At 48.3% G+C, this 17,926-nt stretch overlaps 1 protein-coding gene across 1 annotated transcript in view; it reads left to right on the forward strand.

Moving 5' to 3' along the window:
• Positions 1 to 17,926, forward strand: part of EGFL6 (EGF like domain multiple 6) — a 56,251-nt gene that overhangs the window by 25,364 nt on the left and 12,961 nt on the right. Inside the window, exons 3-7 of the mRNA XM_032592247.1 lie at positions 2,931 to 3,023; positions 7,437 to 7,556; positions 10,433 to 10,552; positions 13,427 to 13,561; positions 15,326 to 15,448. Coding sequence (XP_032448138.1) covers positions 2,931 to 3,023; positions 7,437 to 7,556; positions 10,433 to 10,552; positions 13,427 to 13,561; positions 15,326 to 15,448 — 591 coding nt within the window. The remainder of the gene's footprint in view (positions 1 to 2,930; positions 3,024 to 7,436; positions 7,557 to 10,432; positions 10,553 to 13,426; positions 13,562 to 15,325; positions 15,449 to 17,926) is intronic.

The following is a 17,926-nucleotide window of genomic DNA, read 5'->3' on the forward strand; positions in this document are numbered from 1 at the left end:
AATTCTCTTTTGTCTCCAGAAGTGAAAGCAATTTGCCGGGAAGCATTTTTTCCTGACCTTCTCACTTGTGATTTGTTCAGAGCCATAAAAGGTTGCCCTGGTCAGAGTTCTGCACCTTTTATTTTACTTATGACTCAGAACTGTTTGCGTGTCTGACACGTTCACGACACCGCTAAGCGCAGCGGGAGGAACAACGATGAATGTTTAAGTCTGTGTTCTGAAGGCACTGGGATCAGATAGGAGATGCAAGTCAAGGATAGAAACCAAATATATGTCTAATTATTTAATAAGATGGTACCTGATCGGCTTCATGGGAGAGGCCCGCCAGAGGTCTGTGGAATTCTCAAATTCACACATGGCCAGAGAAACCCCTGAAGGCTTCTGGAAGCAGAGGTCATGCAGAGTAGTCTTTGAAGGATCAGGAGGATATTAACCATTGGAGGGTGAAAAAGGGGTGCCCGTGGGTGAGAAGAGGCCGAAAGGGTAGATTTATTATTTTAAAAAATATTTTAATGTTTTTATTCTTGAGAGAGAGAGAGAGCATGAACGGGGCAGGGACAGAGCGAGAAGGGGACACAGAATCCAAAGCAGGCTCCGTTCTCTGAGCTGTCAGCACAGAGCCCGACGCGGGGCTCGAACTCACAAGCTGTGAGACCGTGACCTGAGCCGAAGTCGGACCCTCAACGGACTGAGCCACCCAGGCGCCCCACATTTATTAATTTTTAAATGTTTATTTATTTATTTTGAGAACAAGAGAGATTGCGAGCACGTGTGCACTAGCAGGGGAGGGGCGGAGAGAAAGAATCCTGAGCAGGCTTTGCACGGTCAGCACAGAGCCCGACACGGGATTCAAACTCATGAACCGCAAGATCATGACCTGGGCCGAAATCAGAGAGTCACTTAACTGACTCAGCCACCCAGGCGCCCCAGAAAAGGGTAGATTTAGAGAAGAGTAGGCAATCTAGTTTGACCACAGGGTTGCCTATGTCTAGGGAACAGAGTAGGCCAAGGGAATGAACGAAGGTGAAGCCAGGCCATGGTGATGGTACCTATACTGTATCCTAGAGGCAGTTCATAATATCTGGTGACTTCTGCGCAAGGCCTGGCATGATCAGAGCTGTGCTTCTGGAATATCGGCTTAATGTCGTATCTGACATCAGATTTCCTAGGAGCAGAGCCTGTAAGGGGGCTTCCTGGACAAACAATCTGTTGAGAGGCGCTCTCCGGAGAGATCTGTAAGGGAGCCGGGAAGCAGGGGAGGAAGCCAGGCAAAGATGTGGTTTCGAGAGAAGTCTGCCTTCGGCTTGATCCCCGGGCAGCTCGAATTTTAACCCCACCACCGAGTTTGTCCTGCCCCCAAAGCAGGGGCTAGGCTGTGAGACCCCATGCCAGTCAAGCACTTGGTCACAGGGCTGTGGCGGGGAGAAGCGGGAGACAGACGGGTGCAGGGTAATGTCCCAGACATCTGTGGGCAGCGTGGTTCCCTTTAGGTAGATAAAGACCTGTTCGAGGAATGATGGTGGAAAAGGAGGGATAGGGTGTTGCAACGGATTGGTTTGGGGACAAGAGATAATAGCGATGACTGGCATTTTGAGTCCGGGTAACTGGGAGATAAATGTGGACGTTAACAAAGAATAGGGTCTGTGGTGGAGGGGGAAGAGGCTGGGGTCTTTGGGAACAGGCGTGCTTAGAGGTAGACCTATGGAGCCGGGAAATCAACGAGAGGGGAGGTAGGTGGCCTTCCTGGGCAATGGCCGAGTCAGCCGTTCAGGGCCCAGCTGCTTCCTGGGCTCCTCCTAGATCCAGAAGCTGCTAAGGGCTCTCTACTCCTTACCTACCTCCTTTCTCGTTCATTATTCCTTTGGCCTCTTCCTCTCTTTGGGTTTTTTCATTTTCCTTTTTTTCTGATCTACTTCATCTCCCCGTCTCCTTCCTATGAGCCGGACTCAAACTTCCCACCGTCGTTGACTCTTTTTGCTTGCCTCCAACCCAGACAGACGCTCCAGCCTCGCTCTTTCTCCTGTCACTTCTTTCATCAAACAAATATTAAGCGAGGGCCTCATTTGTGTCAGGCGTCTGGGCGCAAACATTAAAACAAAACAAAACAAAATAATGACACAGAAAAAGCATATCCTGCCTCACGCCATCATCACCATCACCATCCTTAGGCTGATCCTTTTGACTGATAACGTACAGCTTTCAAAATAGAGTTTGCTGGGTGGCTCAGTCAGTCGAGCGTCCGACTGTGGCTCAGGTCGTGGTCTCGCGGCTCGTGAGTTCGAGCCCCGCGTCGGGCTCTGTGCTGATGGCTCAGAGCCTGGAGCCTGCTTCGCATTCTGTCTGTGTCTCTCTCTGCCCCTCTCCCACTTGCGCACGCGTGCACATGCACTGTCTCTCTCTCTCTCTCTCTCTCTCTCTCTGTCTCTCAAAATATAAATAAAACATTATAAAGAAATAGAGTTTGCTCATTCCAAAGAAAAACAGGAGAAACAATATGCAAGAGAAAAGAGAGGTGAGTGACAGAAAGGAGGAGGACCTTGACCTAGAATTACTCTGGACTCTCTTCCAGCTCCCACGTTATACTTCTTTTATTAAATGTTTTTGTGTTTAGATGCAAACCTATCTGGCTGTGGTCTGGGAGGCTTTGTTGATCTTGGAATGCCACTTGGAGGCCTGGCGGGGCTAAGCAAAGTGAGGATAAACTTGGAAAAGCTTGCGTTCATGGGGGTGCGGGACGGGGCGAGTGCTCTCGTTCACAGGCAGAGGGCTCCCCAGCATCCCGAAGGGGAAAACAGACCCGAGAGGGAGCAGCACATCGTCCTCTCTACGGCCCCCCGGATTTCTGTGCCGTACAGAAGGCTGCTGAGTGTGACACACGTGCATTTCTCTGTGCAATCTACTCCTGCTCAAAACGTCTTTCCTTTCCACAGCTTTGTGTGAGCCCGGATGCAAGTTCGGGGAGTGCGTGGGACCGAACAAATGTAGATGCTTCCCGGGATACACCGGAAAGACGTGCAGTCAAGGTCAGTACCACAAGCCAGGGTCCCAGTACCAACCTTTCCCCGGGGCTTTCAGAAGCAACACAATCATTGCGGGGGGCTCTGTGATACAGGACAGCGCCCGGGATTTTGTAGACTTAACCCGAGTCTTAGAATGAAAAGGGTTTCAGGACTAGATTTTTCAATCCATCTCTTCTAGAAAAATGTAAAAGTCTTTCTGATCTTTTTGTTAAGATGCCAGACAAAAGGCCTTTTTTGGCCTCTAGAATATTTTTTTCTCTAAACAATTTTTCTTTTCTGAAACAGTTTTCATTGTGGGGCACCTGGGTGGCTCAGTCGGTTGAGCATCCGACTTCGGCTCAGGTGATGATCTCGTGATCTGTAAGTTCAAGCCCTGCGTCGGGCTCTGTGCTGACAGCTCAGAGGCTGGAGCCTACTTCAGGTTGTGTGTGTGTCTCTCTCTCTACCCCTCCCCTGCTCATGCTCTGTCTCTCTCTCTCTCTCGAAAATAAACGTTTAAAAAAATGGTTAAAAAATAAATGAAATAAATACATAAAACAATTTTCATTGTGTTTTTATGCTACCAAATGCATATTTTTACTGGAAAAAAAAAAGCAAAACAACCCAACGATGCAAAAGGATATAAATGAAAAAGTGGGACTGGGGCACCTGGGTGGCTCAATCCCTTGGGCATTGGACTTCGACTCAGGTCGTTCTCTTGCAGCTTGTGAGTTCAAGCCCCACATCGTGAGCCCTCTCTCACTGCCTCTGTCTCCCTCTCTCACTGCCCCTCCCCCATGCACACTCCCCTCTCGCTCTCTCAAAAATTAAAATTAAAAACACGTTTTTTAAGTGGGAGTGCCGAACTGAGCACCTGTGATCTGTTTCTGTGATGGTGCAAACAGGGATGTTTCTCGTGGGCCGGTTTGCATGTTAGCGCATACAGAGCTAGCTCGTGCTTTTTAAGGCTGTATCCTAGGCCCCGATGCGAATGCTTTTATCATTTGTGTAAAAAAGATTTTATTTAACTGCTCTCATTTACCTTGTCTCCAATTTCTCACCATTACAAGCGATACTAAATCGGATGTCAGTCTCTGCGTATCCTTGTACCCTTGAGTATTTTTATAGGAAAAATGTCTGAAAATAGAATTGTCAGGGTGAATGACGTACACATTTTTTTAACTTTATGTATTTTGAGAGACGCAGAGAGCGCGCGGGAGGGGAAGAGACAGAATCCCAAGCAGGCCCTGCGCTGTCAACACAGAACCCAACGTGGGGCTCGAACTCACAAACCGCGAGCTCATGACCTGACCCAAAATCAAGAGTCAGACGCTTAACTAACTGAGCCACCGAGGTGCCCTGACATGAATATCTTTAATTATAATTAGCGTATTTAAAAAGATACTTTGTGACTTGTCATAAGCTATTTATCTGAGGATATTAAAGAGTATTTATAATAATGAGAACAGTGGTTCTCAATTTGGGCAATCTTGTTCCCCAGAAAGAGTTGCCAGATAAAATAGAGATCTCAAGTTAGATTTAAATTTCAGATAAACAACAGATAATATTATAGTGTATGAACGTTTTAAATACTGCACAAGACATAGGTATACTAAAAAAGTATTAGTCAGGGCGCCTGGGTGGCTCAGTCAGTTAAATGTCCGACTTTGGCTCAGGTCATGATCTCAACGTTCATGAATTCGAGCCCTGCATCGGGCTCTGTGCTGATGGCTCAGAGCCCGGAGCCTGCTTCACATCCTGTGTCTCCCTCTCTCTCTGCCCCTCCCCCTTCACGCTCTGTCTTTCTCTCTCTCTCCCAAAAATAAATAAACATTAACAATATTTCAAAAAATAAAATTAAAAAGTATTAGTTATCTAAAATTCAAACTTAGGGCTCCTGGGTGGCTCAGCCATTGAGCATCTGACTTTGGCTCAGGTCACGATCTCATGATTTGTGAGTTCGAGTCCCTCATCTGGTGAGCTCGAGCCCCACTTTGGGTGAGCCCTGCTTCTCTCTCTCTCTCTCTCTCTCTCTCTCTCAATAAAATAAAATAAAATTCAACTTTAACTGGGCATCCCATATTTTTACTTGCTAAATCTGGGAAGCTCCCCCTCGAGGACATCTGGCAGTGTCTGAAGGCATTGGGGGGGGGGGGTGCTACTGGCGTCTGGTGGGTAGAGACCAGCAATGCTACCGATCATGTTCCAGTGCACAGGGCAGACCCCACACGAAGAATGCTCTGACCCAAGTGTCCACAGTGCTGCGGCTGAGAGACCCTGGCCTGAAGAAAGTGTCCCCAGCCCTATGAGCAGTTGAGCAAAGAGCCACAGATCACGTTGAGCTGTCCTTCAGGCCACCGGGGTTCCAGATGAACAGGTGGGATCCCAGAGAAGGGCAGGCACACTCCACTCCGCCATCCCCAGCCCTTGCTGCTAAGCCCAGAGATCAGCTCCGAAGGCCGAGGGGACTGCCGGGCCTGCGGCCTCTGCGGGGACCTCTGAGCCTCTTCCATCCCACCACCAGCACAGAGGCCGGTGCCCTACGGTGCTTCTTACCCCCCGTGTCCACCTGCTGGAGAGACGTGCGTCACGGATCCTGCTCTTCTAAGTCGTCGTGCAGCAGTGTCCCTCACCGGAGGGGCTCGCGCCAGAAAACCTGTTTCTCGCTCGTGTCTTGGATTCTGTATCGAAATGGCTCCACCAGAGATTTGGAATAGAGAAGAGATTTTTCATGCTGGTGTTCGATTCCCAGTAAAATATCAGTGTCGAGGGAGTGGTCTAGTCGGCTCAGGTCTGGAACTGTCTGTCCCCCCCCCCACAGCCTTTCTGCCCCCCAGGGTGGCCTGATCAAAGCCCGGATGTATCCATTAATGGTGACAGGCCTCAGCCCTCCGCTATGCCGTCTTTCCCCCAAATGCTTCTTCCAAGCGACGCGTGAGTTACCTCTGAGTTAGGGCCAAGTGATGGGGCGTTTCTGGGTTTCCCATTATGTCTCATCAGCTTTCTCCAATTCCCACTTCTTTATTTTCAAGGATACGCTTTGCCTGTTGCCCTGCTGAATTGTGGTGTTACGTACAACTTGGTTCTTTTCTCCTTTCTGTATCTTCCTTCAAGGAGTTAAGCTATGAGGGACCCACGTGACCACATTTCCAAAGATAAGCTCCTCTCCTCATGATCGTTTTATTTCCCTCCTGTATCGTTTTTATTTTATTTATTTTTTAGTTTTTTTTTTTTTTAATTTTTTTTTTCAACGTTTTTATTTTATTTTTGGGACAGAGAGAGACAGAGCATGAACGGGGGAGGGGCAGAGAGAGAGGGAGACACAGAATCGGAAACAGGCTCCAGGCTCTGAGCCATCAGCCCAGAGCCCGACGCGGGGCTCGAACCCACGGACCGTGAGATCGTGACCTGGCTGAAGTCGGACGCTTAACCGACTGCGCCACCCAGGCGCCCCTATTTTTTAGTTTTTAAAAAAATTTTTTAATGTTTTATTTCTTTTTGAGAGAGAGAGAGAGTGAGAGAGAATGAGTGGGGGAGGGGCAGAGAGGGAGACAGAAGCCAAAGCAGGCTCCGGGCCCTGAGCTGTCAGCACAGAGCCCGACGCGGGGCTCGAACTCACGAACCGTGAGATCATGACCAGAGTTGAAGTCGGATGCTTTACCGACTGAGCCACCCAGGTGCCCCTAAAGATTTTATTTTTAAGTAATCTCTACACCCAATGTAGGGATCGAATGCACACCCCAAGATCAAGAGTCGCAGGCTCTAATGACAGAAACAGCCAGGCGCCCCTTGCCTGATTTTTAATGTACTCGTTTGTCTCGTAGCTTCTTCCACTCGCTCTCACGTCTGTGAGCTTCATCCATTGTGTTTGTAGCTGTACTCTGTCCAGGCTCATTGCCATATAGTGTTCCTTCTGTTGGGACACGTTTGGATTCTTTCTAGGTTGGGGCGATTAAGAATAGTGTTATTGTCGGGGCGCCTGCGTGGCTCAGTTGGTTAAGCGCCCCACTTTGGCGCAGGTCATGATCTCACCGTTGATGAGTTCAAGCCCTGTATATATCAGCCTCTGTGCTGTCATCATTTTAGCACGTGTTTTCTTGGTGGGCACATATCCATGTTGCTGTTGGGGATCTCCCCAGGGGAGGCACTGCTAGGTCCTTGGGTAAATCTGTATCTAGCTTCAGTACATTCTGCCCAACAGTTGTCCAAAGTGGTTGTGCGCGTCTGCCTCCCCTCCGATGGCGCGTGATCATCCTGTTCGCTCCGCACGCTCATTCGTCCTTCAGGATGGAGTTTTCATGATGACTGGAGAAGAGGCGACTCGTTGCCCCTTGTACCCACCCCCACCGGTGGGGGCCAGGGAGGCCAACCCAATCCTACATCTTGATGTTTTCCAATCCGGTTAACCTTTCTCCCTTTTCCCCCTGCCCCGTGCAGACGTGAATGAGTGTGGACTAAAACCCCGGCCGTGCCAACACAGATGTGTGAACACACACGGGAGCTACAAGTGCTTTTGCCTGAGCAGCCACGTGCTCATGCCGGATGCCACGTGTGCAAGTAAGTTTCAACAGCCAGGCTGCTCTCCGTCATCCTTTGAGACTAGATTCTTGCCATCTGAGCAGTTGGGGCGGGGAGGGGGGGAAGGTGGTAAAACAAGTAAACGTGAAATTCACCATTTTAACCGTCACCACATCCTCATCACCCCAAAAGGAAACCCTGTGCCTATCAGCAATCACTGCCCACTCCTCCTCCCCCAGCTCCCCCACAGTCCCTAACCTGCTTTCTGTCTCTCTGGATTTGCCTATTCTGGACACTGGCTTTTTAAAGAAAACAGCTAACTGGGAAGAAAAAGAACTTACATATCTCTATATGCAGGGTTGTATGGGGTTTCTTCCTGAAAATGAGCATATTGCCTTGGGAAGGTGATACATTGAAATTCCATCTTGGGACATCTTCTTTCCACCCACTTCCCATCTTCTTCCCACCAACTGCCTTTCTCACGCCCCTTGCCCCATGCTCAAAGATTAGTGACTCTTGTTGGGAATACATTCCGATTCACATTCCTGAAAAGAAAAGCCCTTCTTTGATAAAGAGAAACCCATGTCCCGTGGGAGGGTGAGAGTACATCTATTCATTTATTGAGAGGGAAGGTTTTTCGGTTTAATGTTACAGCCGACAGGCAAACCCATCCTCCCTGCCTGCCTGCCCTCCTCCCCTCGCCCCCTCCTCCCTTCTTCCCCTCCTCCCCCCTCCCATCTCTCTTTGCTCTGTCCTGCTGTCCCCAGCAAACCTGGAGCTTAGGTGTTCTGCTAGCTCCCTGTGGTTACAGAGTCTTAGGACTCCCTAGCCCATCCGGGGCTTTGCCACAGTGTCACAGTCCTGGCTGGCTAGCGCGTGGCTTGCTGCTCTCCTGACGGGTCCTTGTGCTTTCGGTCCTTGGCAAAGCGCCCAATACCACCAGTCACCTAGATCCTCTGTTGGCAAGCAAGCTTAAGAGATAAAGCAGACATTCAGAGTCTTTTTTTTTTAAATCCTTAATATTATAAATTAAACCCACCAAAGACAAGTATGTATGTGTGTGTGTGTGTATGTGTATATACATATCTCCATATATATACATATATCTCCATATATATATATATCTCCATATATATGTATCCATCCATATATATATATATATATATATCCATATGATATTATATATTATATTATATGTAGCTTCATGAATTCTCATAAGGCAAGAATAACCCTCTAACACCTACCAAATAGAACTTTGTCAGAACCTCCCTCCCTACCCCATCATGGGAATTACCATCTAGGCTTTTACAGTGATCACTTAACACTTTTAAATAGATATATACTAATGGATGTTTCTGAAACATTCCACGAAAAGCCTAACCAGTGCCAAGAAAGGTATCTTTTCCCAAACGGAAAGATAGAATTAGGTAAATGTTGAAGACTAATCTTAAGAGGCGACTCAAGAGGAAAAGAGTATAAACTAGAAATGTTACCATTGGTGGGTGTTTGTTACATTACCTTGACCTGTGTGTGTATCCTTTACCCTCTTTGTCTATTTCTGTATATGGAAGCTGTTGCCTGTGTCTCCCTGTTTATAGCTCAGAGTGTCCAGGGAGCCCTGGACCTCTTTCCTAATTTTATTTCACCTGGTTCCTGGCAGTCTCTCTTGTCCCGCTGAGTGATGGGCATGTTACGGATGCCCATGGTGGATAAAGGGAGTATATTCACCATACTTGCCTATAGTAGACACGCGTGATCCATACATAGTAGGCCTGTGCCAGGGAAATGCATTTATGGGAGACAAGTTACGTGTAGCAACAAGTAACCGGAAAATCCACCTAAATTATCTCAGGTACTGAAAAAACGGGAGGCACACAGTTCTAGAACAGCTCGGCAAGGACTCCATCTCTGCCATCCTCAGGGTATGGATTTCATGCTCATGCTTGTGACCTCATAGTCACAGGATGGCTGCCCCAGCTCCAGGTATCACACACGCATTTGAGGCGTGCTAGACAAAGGGGAGTGATGTCAATGAGTGAATGACTCTTTCGTCCTTGTCCCTTTTTGTCATGCAGCAGCATGTTTGGGGAAGCCCCACTCCCTCCAGGAGACTTCTCTGTATATCTCTTTGGCCACGGCTGGGTCCTATGGCCACCCTTTGTTGCTGCAGAGGAAGCCGGGATGAAGACACGTAACTGGCTTTCCAGCCTCTACGACGGTAGTGGTGAGAGGAAAAGGCGTCCAGGATGGCTTTCGGGCAGCCAATCGGTCCTATTTGCCGCATGTTTTAATACAGCCATGTGAACGACTGGTTACTTGCTAACTTAAACAGTGTACAAGGGATAGATTTTTGTTTGCCCTAATTACTCAGACTGATCATCTCCATCAGAAGTTGCATTTCAGCGTAGCGACGCCAGCCGGGTGACGTGAAGAGTGATTTGAATGTGCAAGAGGAGGGGCGTCTGGGGGACTCAGTCGGTTGAGCGTCCGACTTCAGCTCAGGTCATGATCTCGCGGTTCGTGGGTTTGAGCCCCGCGTCGGGCTCTGTGCTGACAGCTCGGAGCCTGGAGCCTGCTTCGGATTCCGTGTCTCCGGCTCTCTCTCTCTCTGTCAAAAATAAATAAACATTTTTTTAAAAATGACTTTAGAATGTACGAGAGGAGAGGAAGATGCAGTCTCTGGTAACTGCCAGGGACGTGCCGACCTAAAGACGATCAAATTCAATACACCGGCCCGCAGAACAGACCGTGGGGGCCACCAAGAGGCCACCCTTGCCCAGATTCCATTCGGGTCTCAGACAGTGTGCTTATCCTATAATACATTGCAGGTGTCCCGCCGAATGTCCTAGAATGCAGAGATGGTTCCTCAGTAAGTACTTCTTATCACCTCGGCTAATCCTTGCCTACGTTTTCAGACTCCAGGACGTGTGCCATGACAAGCTGCCAGTACAGCTGCGAAGACACAGAGGAAGGGCCTCGCTGTCTGTGTCCGTCCTCGGGGCTCCGCCTGGCGCCGAATGGAAGAGTTTGTACAGGTAGCCCAGCAGGAGGGCCGGCCTCCACTCCTCCTCCTTTCCCCTTTACTGACCTCCTTCTCTCTCACTCATCACAGTCTGCTTGTTGACTAGACCGAAAGTTCCTGAAAGTACAGGTTTATGCCCATGTCTGAGACCATCAGCCACATATACTCTAGACACCCGTTAGGACGCTGGAAAGCACACTTCTCTATTATTTGGGGGTTGTCTAATGTCATAGTGGAAAAAAGGATACAGGTCATCTTATTTTAGTACATTTACCCTGTATGTTTCACTTCAATCACCATCCCACAGAAACCTGCCACTTACTGCCATTCAGTGGATAAAATCCCAAGGGCCACTGGACTCCCTTTCGGGTTCTAACTAATATTTTCCTACAAAAAAGTGTTTACTGGGGCGCCCGGGTGGCTCAGTCGGTTGAGCGTCCGACTTCGGCTCAGGTCATGATCTCCCAGTCCATGAGTTCGAGCCCTGCGTCGGGCTCTGTGCTGACTGCCCAGAGCCTGGAGCCTGTTTCGGATTCTGTGTCTCCCTCTCTCTCTGCCCCTCCCCTACTCACGCTCTGTCTCTATCAAAAATAAATAATAAAATGTAAAAAAAAATTGTTTTTAATGTTACTTATTTTTTTTTTTTAGATCTAAAACTGTTGAGAGTAGTCTATCCCTTGTACACTGTTTAAGTTAGCAAGTAACCAATTTCTTGTGGTCTTTAAAGGTTGCTCTAAATTATGTGAACTAAGTATTCCAAAATCATTTCCGCTTGGAGGGGTGAACAAATTAAATCCATAATATTAGAGGGCGAGAGACAGCCATCATTTATAACTTTGAATTTAGTCAAGTCACTGGATTAGAACTTTGGGCTCTTACTCTCTCTGGTCTTATTTTGTGTCTTAGTCTTGGGTCCCCAAAAGCTGACCCCAAGCAAGTAGCTGATCTGGGAGGTGATCTCAGGGAATGCTGGTTGAGGAGGGGAGAAGGGAAGGGAAGACCCTAGGGTGAGTTCAATGAGCCAGTTACACATCTGTGCCCTTTCAGGAGGCTGGGAGAGCTGCCTCCGCATTTTCCTTCCTTCCAGAGCAAGTTGGGGGGGGGGGGGCGGATTTATGCGTCAAGTTTATTGATGGGGGAGTGGCTCCAGAACACTGACTCGAGGACATGCCCAGCCCAGCCCAGCCCGGATAAGGGTCATTGCAGAAAGTCCCAGGTGCGGCCTTAGGCAGGTAGCTGAGTGCTGAGGGGCGATGGGTGGGGCACCCACAGGGCACCCTCAGTGACTGATGCAACACTTTCTGCCTTAGCTCCCTTGTGGATTTGTATTCTGTTCAACAACCAAACTGTATATCCTCCTGGATCTATACTTAGATTGCACTAAAGATACACGGTATTTAGAGCAAGTGAGCACATAGCATTAATAAGGGATCTCAAACCAAATCAGAATATTGAAAGGGTTCTTAATGGTTTTTTTATTTAAATTTTTTTTTACATTTATTTATTTTTGAGAGACACAGAGAGACCGTGAGCAGGGAAGGGGCAGAGACAGAGGGAGACACAGAATCCAAAGCAGGCTCCAGGCTCCGAGCCGTCAGCACGGAGCCCGACGCGGGGCCCAAACCCACCAACCGTGAGATAGTGACCTGAGCCGAAGTCGGACGCTTAACTGACTGAGCCACCCAGGCGCCCCTTTGTTTTATTATTTAAATAATAAATAATAAATATATATTTATATTATTTATATATTTTATATTATATATAATTATTTATTATATAATAAAAATATATATAATAAAATAAATTAATATAATAAATTAAATTATATATATTATTTATATATTTATATTATTTATATATAATAAATAATAAAGAATTAAGCATATTCTTACTTGTTGACTGCAGTAGAAATACTTTTCAGTCAAGGTGTTGGACGTTTATTCTAAATGTACCTAACTTGATAAGCTGCATTTAGAAAGTTCCGCCAAACAGGTTACCTAAAGCAGTTACATCTTTTTTTTAAAAATCCCCGTAAAATTACAATTTTGGCTCTGTTCTTTGAGAGTAATCCGATTTAGTTACATTCGCCGGGTTTAACGTTCTTTGGTGAACTAAGATGTATATGACAAGGCTAATTCTTGACCAAACCGAAGGCAATTTTCACCACCTCTGATTTGTCGGGTGCCTTTTTTATTGAAGGGAAAGCTGATCTGCCCAAAAGTGGTCACTGAGAAATGAGTTTTGATCAGTCTGACACTTCTTTAGTATTTTAAGAATGCACCACAGGTCCAAATGAACAACATACACCATCTGCTCGATCTGATAGTGAACGCAAAGCCGGATTCTGGCTATTTTGCTCAGCGTTGCCGCCGGCCCCTCAGTGACCTGACTCACATGGAAAGGAGGGAACCCTGTTGTCTGCTGAAGTTGCATCATCACACAGTTTCTGTTTAGGTGCAGTTTCAGGAAACCACATCTTGGGCACTTGGGTGGCTCCGTCGGTTAAGCGTCCCACTTCGGCTCAGGTCATGACCTCGCTACACGGTCTATATACCTGGAAAGGTAGTAATTCGGCCACCAAGCCTGTAGTGTATATGTCCCCAGGGCCAGGCATCTCCCAGCCCCAGAAGAGCCTGGGCCTACCAGGACAGATGCGAATATAAGTAGTGCCGTGAGATAACGTCTCTAAGACGGGATGTACAACGTGATGGAAACACGTAAGAGGAAGAGCCGTGAGTGTGCTGAGAACACCTCCCGAGGGTATGATGCTGGCAGAATAATCAGAGAGACTGCTGTGCGTGTGGGCTCACGTGCGTGCGTGCGGGTGTGATTTGGAGGGAAAGTGCCGCTCTGGCTATCGCCGACGCCTTCTGGTTCTGCGTCCTAGATATCGACGAATGTGCCTCTGGGAAAGCTGTCTGCCCTTACAATCGAAGATGCGTGAACACATTTGGAAGCTACTACTGCAAATGTCACGTTGGTTTTGAACTGAAATATGTCCGTGGCCGCTATGACTGTGTAGGTAAGAGTGGGTCGCACCGTTTCCCTTTTTGTTCTCCCCCCCAAACCTATAGCCGTCGTCTATGGATATTTTGAGGTCGATTCCATCTATTAGTTGAACAGTCTATTGTACTGACCAGTTTAACAATACAGAAGAAGTCACATTGTTTTGTTTCTGGCTTTTAGGAAAAGTCTGATGAGATGAATTAGAAGAAGCCAGGTCAGTCAAGGTCAAAAGTAAGGGACCTCAGCGGGTATCGTTTGTTCTGGGGGCAAATATCTTAAGATGGTTTTTGTGCGTTTTTTAAAAATTTGGCTGGTTTTCTTTCTAATTTTTGACTTTCCAGCTACATACCTAAAAATGGAAACAATATAGCACAAAAGGAAGCCTAAAAAGGCCTGTTTGAGCTTGATCTCCGTGATCTGTTCATGACAGTTCCCTCTGGGGGTGGCATTAGACAAAGGTATAAAGAAGATGAAGGCCCCTTTCATGGTTCAGGCTCCAAATGGCCTAAGATGTTCCCTTTCCAGGTCACCGAAGCCACTCTCTGATAAGATTCTGGTCTCAGTTGGCTATTGGCCTGATCTGTGTGAAAGAAGATATTTGGGCCCTTAGTGAAGGGATTCCGAGTCCGAACGAGCGAGTAAAGTACGGTGTTTGGGGACCTTGGGTGCATCCGCACTGCCCTTGATGTAATGGGGGACGGGGCCTGCCCTTCGGTGAAGGGAGATCCGGGCTCCCTGTAGATGCCTATTCGTGTAACACGTGGAGCCAACGTGTGCGCGACAGGAAAGCTCACAGTTGGGGGAAAGTGGGATTTCTTTCAACCCCACGTGCAGAGCGTCCCAGGTTGTGTCCTGTGTGACCGCACCGTGGCTACCGTTGGCTCCAGCATTTTGAACCGTCTTAGGAAGACTCCCCAGCTCTTTACTCAGATCTTTTCAAACATAAAGGCCATTCTTCACCGGCTCGTCACAAGCCATGTTGCTCGTGGGCTTGGACCCCATGTCCCGCCGCAGACCCATCCAGCTGTGTAACCCAGTGGTGCTGTGTCCCTGAGAAGTAGCCCGTTCCTGGATCCCTAGCCGGTTCCACTGGACAGGGTGGGAATTCCCATGGAGAGCTTCCAGAAGAAACCCATCTTGTGATTTTAAAGGATTAAGATTGGCATCTGGGCTCCTTTGGTGGCTGACTTAAAAACAATGGGCTATTTTGTGTGCATAGGTCTCCCAAAGGGTGGATAGCAAGTCAGATGCAGAAGAGGGCTAATGAACTTCTCACTTGGGTGGAATTCGGCCAACTTTCCTGGTCTCGGTCCAGCAGACAAGCTCCTACCAGCCCAGCCCTGCTCCTGGCAGCCTTGGAACAAAATGCCTAGGAGTTTAGATGATGTCATTGGTTCATAACCCCCCTTCTCCTTTGTTGGTTAGGAGTTCCAAGCCCTTCCACATGTAGAATTTATTTTTTGATGCCGTTATTTAGTTTGGAATTAGACAGATGAAAACGTGCAGAAAAAGACGTAAACATCTTCCAGCTTTCAGTAGTTGTGATAAGCAGTCGAGGTTGCTGGGGGTGCAGGGGGCCCCCCAGTTCCCTGCGTACCGGCGTCGGGCAAAAGCCAGGCATTGGGAGATTTGACAGCGTCCCGGTTCTCAAGCCCCACGTGGTTTGTTGGCAGGTGTTGAGGGGTTGGCCCTGGAGTTGCTCAAGTGTAAGGGATAGTCGGGCTTTTAGCAAAGCCCAGCAGCCACAGAGTTGTTCACGGGAACGTTCACATTTTTTTAGATATAAACGAATGTGCTGGGAATACCCATCCGTGCAGCCTCTATGCCAACTGCCTCAATACCCAAGGATCCTTCAAGTGTAAATGCAAGCAGGGATACAGAGGCAATGGCCTTCAGTGTTCCGGTAAGTAGGATTTGCTCATGGCGTCTTAGCTATTCTCAGTAAAGCATTCTCTCCTTCTCTTCTTTCTCCCTTCATCTCTCTCTCTCTCTCTCTCTCTCTCTCTGCACGTATGATAACGTGTGCATGCAATATTTGGCAACTCTAACTCAGCCTTGACTTCTCTGCTAACTGGACCATATCTTCACTACTCACTGAAGTCGTAGCCACTAAAGCTTACAGAGCAGCAAAGGTCCTGGATTTCTGTCTGGTCACAGCACACTCTCAACGACCAAAAAGAAGATTTAAGGACAAATGGCCCTGGGCCCATGTTACCTGCCGAGAGAGGGCAGGTTATGGCACAGTAGCAAGCAATCCTAACACGTCAGGGGCTCAGAACCACAAGCTTGTTGACCGCAGGAATCAGAGCTTCTTCCAGTATACACCACCAAAAGCAAGTCGGACAAAGCTGACGGCACTTTATCGGTCATCCTCAAACCTAGATTCACACGTTTAGCAACGAGTCCCATTGTTCTTGCTGGTGAATTCCTTACTGCGTAGGTGGTAACATCTCAAATTGACAAACCACACGTAGAACCATGAAATGTGACACTCATTGCCCTTGGCGGTGTATTCTCTCCGACGTTTCTTCTCCATGTGGTCCCTCAGGGAGCCACGCCGATAGAGTCCCCAGCGTCCTGTGATACCACAATACCGATTGGAGCCCTTAGGGTTTGTCAAGGCAGGGAAAGAAGCATGGACAATCGCACACCAGCTCTTCGTTCATTCAACTTGGGAGTAGGGGCAAAATATACATAGTCTTGCTGAGTGTCTGGCAAACTAGAAATGACCATAAGAACCCGGAACGTCTACCAAGACAGGCCGGTGGTGATTACGTTGCAGTCACCGTCCTGGCGAAAGTGTCTCATAATGTCTGAGGTCCCTTAGGTTTATCCCTCGGGTCTTGTCCCTTTTATTTCTCTATTTAAAAAAAAAATTCTTGGGGCGCCTGTGTGGCGCAGTCGGTTAAGCGTCCGACTTCAGCCAGGTCACGATCTCACGGTCCGTGAGTTCGAGCCCCACGTCAGGCTCTGGCCTGATGGCTCGGAGCCTGGAGCCTGTTTCCGATTCTGTGTCTCCCTCTCTCTCTGCCCCTCCCCCATTCATGCTCTGTCTCTCTCTGTCCCAAAAATAAATAAACGTTGAAAAAAAAAATTAAAAAAAAATAAAATAAAAATAAATAAATAAATAAATAATTTAAAAAAATTCTTTTTCATGTTTATTTATTTTTGAGAGAGAGAGACAGAGTACAAGCGGGGGTGGGGCAGAGGGAGAGGGAGACACAGAATCCGAAGCAGGCTCCAGGCTCCGAGCTGTCGGCACAGAACTTGACGCGGGGCTTGAACCTGCATGCTGTGAGATCGTGACCCAAGCTGAAGTTGGACGCCCGACCGTCAAGCCACCCGGGCACCCCTGGTCTGGTCCATTTTAGCACTGGCCCATCACGTGCCTCAATCTGTTCACTGCCCTGACTCCACTGTCCTGTATACCCCTTAGCATGGTTCTCACGTCTTCCAACACGTACGGCTTCAAGTTCTGCCTTGACCTGTCCCGTGTCCTTATATGGCCAGTGCTCCTGGTGACACAGCGGAGTGGCCACTCTGTGGTGGCCAAAAGCAAAGTGTCCGCACCGTGATAGACGCTGAGCCCCACAGCCATAAAAGTTCACAGTACCCCGGTGGGCCGTGGTTGAGTGCCACTGGACGAGAGTGTGTGCGCCAAAGAATATGGTCAAGGAGGATGAGTCTAGAAACCAAATTCTCTGCAGAACCGCCAGAAGAACTGGGCAGCATTTCGTCTGGAACAAAGAGTATGGAAAAGTATACGTGGTGCCCGTAGGTATTTAAGGAATGTGAAATAAAAGTGACTTCCTAAAGCGGACTGGGAGCGCCGGGTGGAGGCCATGTTCTGTCTTCCAGATGATGGCCAGGTGTCTGGGAGTGGAGCCGGGAGCCCTGCCCAGCGCGTGTTCCGCCACTCAGGCTTCCAGGCCCGGCTCTCCGAGGGATTCCTGCACGGGGCTGGAGGTGGGATTACACAGCCACTGTGTCTCCAACCACACAGTGCTCGGGTCTCGATCCCGTGCACATGTGCTCGTGATCTCCTTCTGGAACTTTCTCAAAGACAGAGAGAGAGAGAGAGATCGACGGCCCGTGTAGGACGTGCACGGGTGGATCGGGAGGAGGGATGCCATACCCTGGAGAGGCCCCCAGAGAAGAAGTGGAGTAGATCAGCTTTTTGTGTTGCATCGTGGTCAAGGGCTCCTTCGTGCCACCAAATCTGAACGCTTGTCTTCCAGCCTCACCTGTTGTGGGCCATTTGGTGTAATGGTCAACAGCTGAGGTTCAGGACCTAGGAAAGCCTGCATCTCACTCTGAGCTCTGCCCCATACTGGCTATGACCTTCGATAAAATTTTTTCAACCTCTCCAAACTCCATTTCC

The sequence above is a fragment of the Lynx canadensis genome, chromosome X (assembly GCF_007474595.2).
Source record: "Lynx canadensis isolate LIC74 chromosome X, mLynCan4.pri.v2, whole genome shotgun sequence".
NCBI classification, from domain to species: domain Eukaryota; kingdom Metazoa; phylum Chordata; class Mammalia; order Carnivora; family Felidae; genus Lynx; species Lynx canadensis.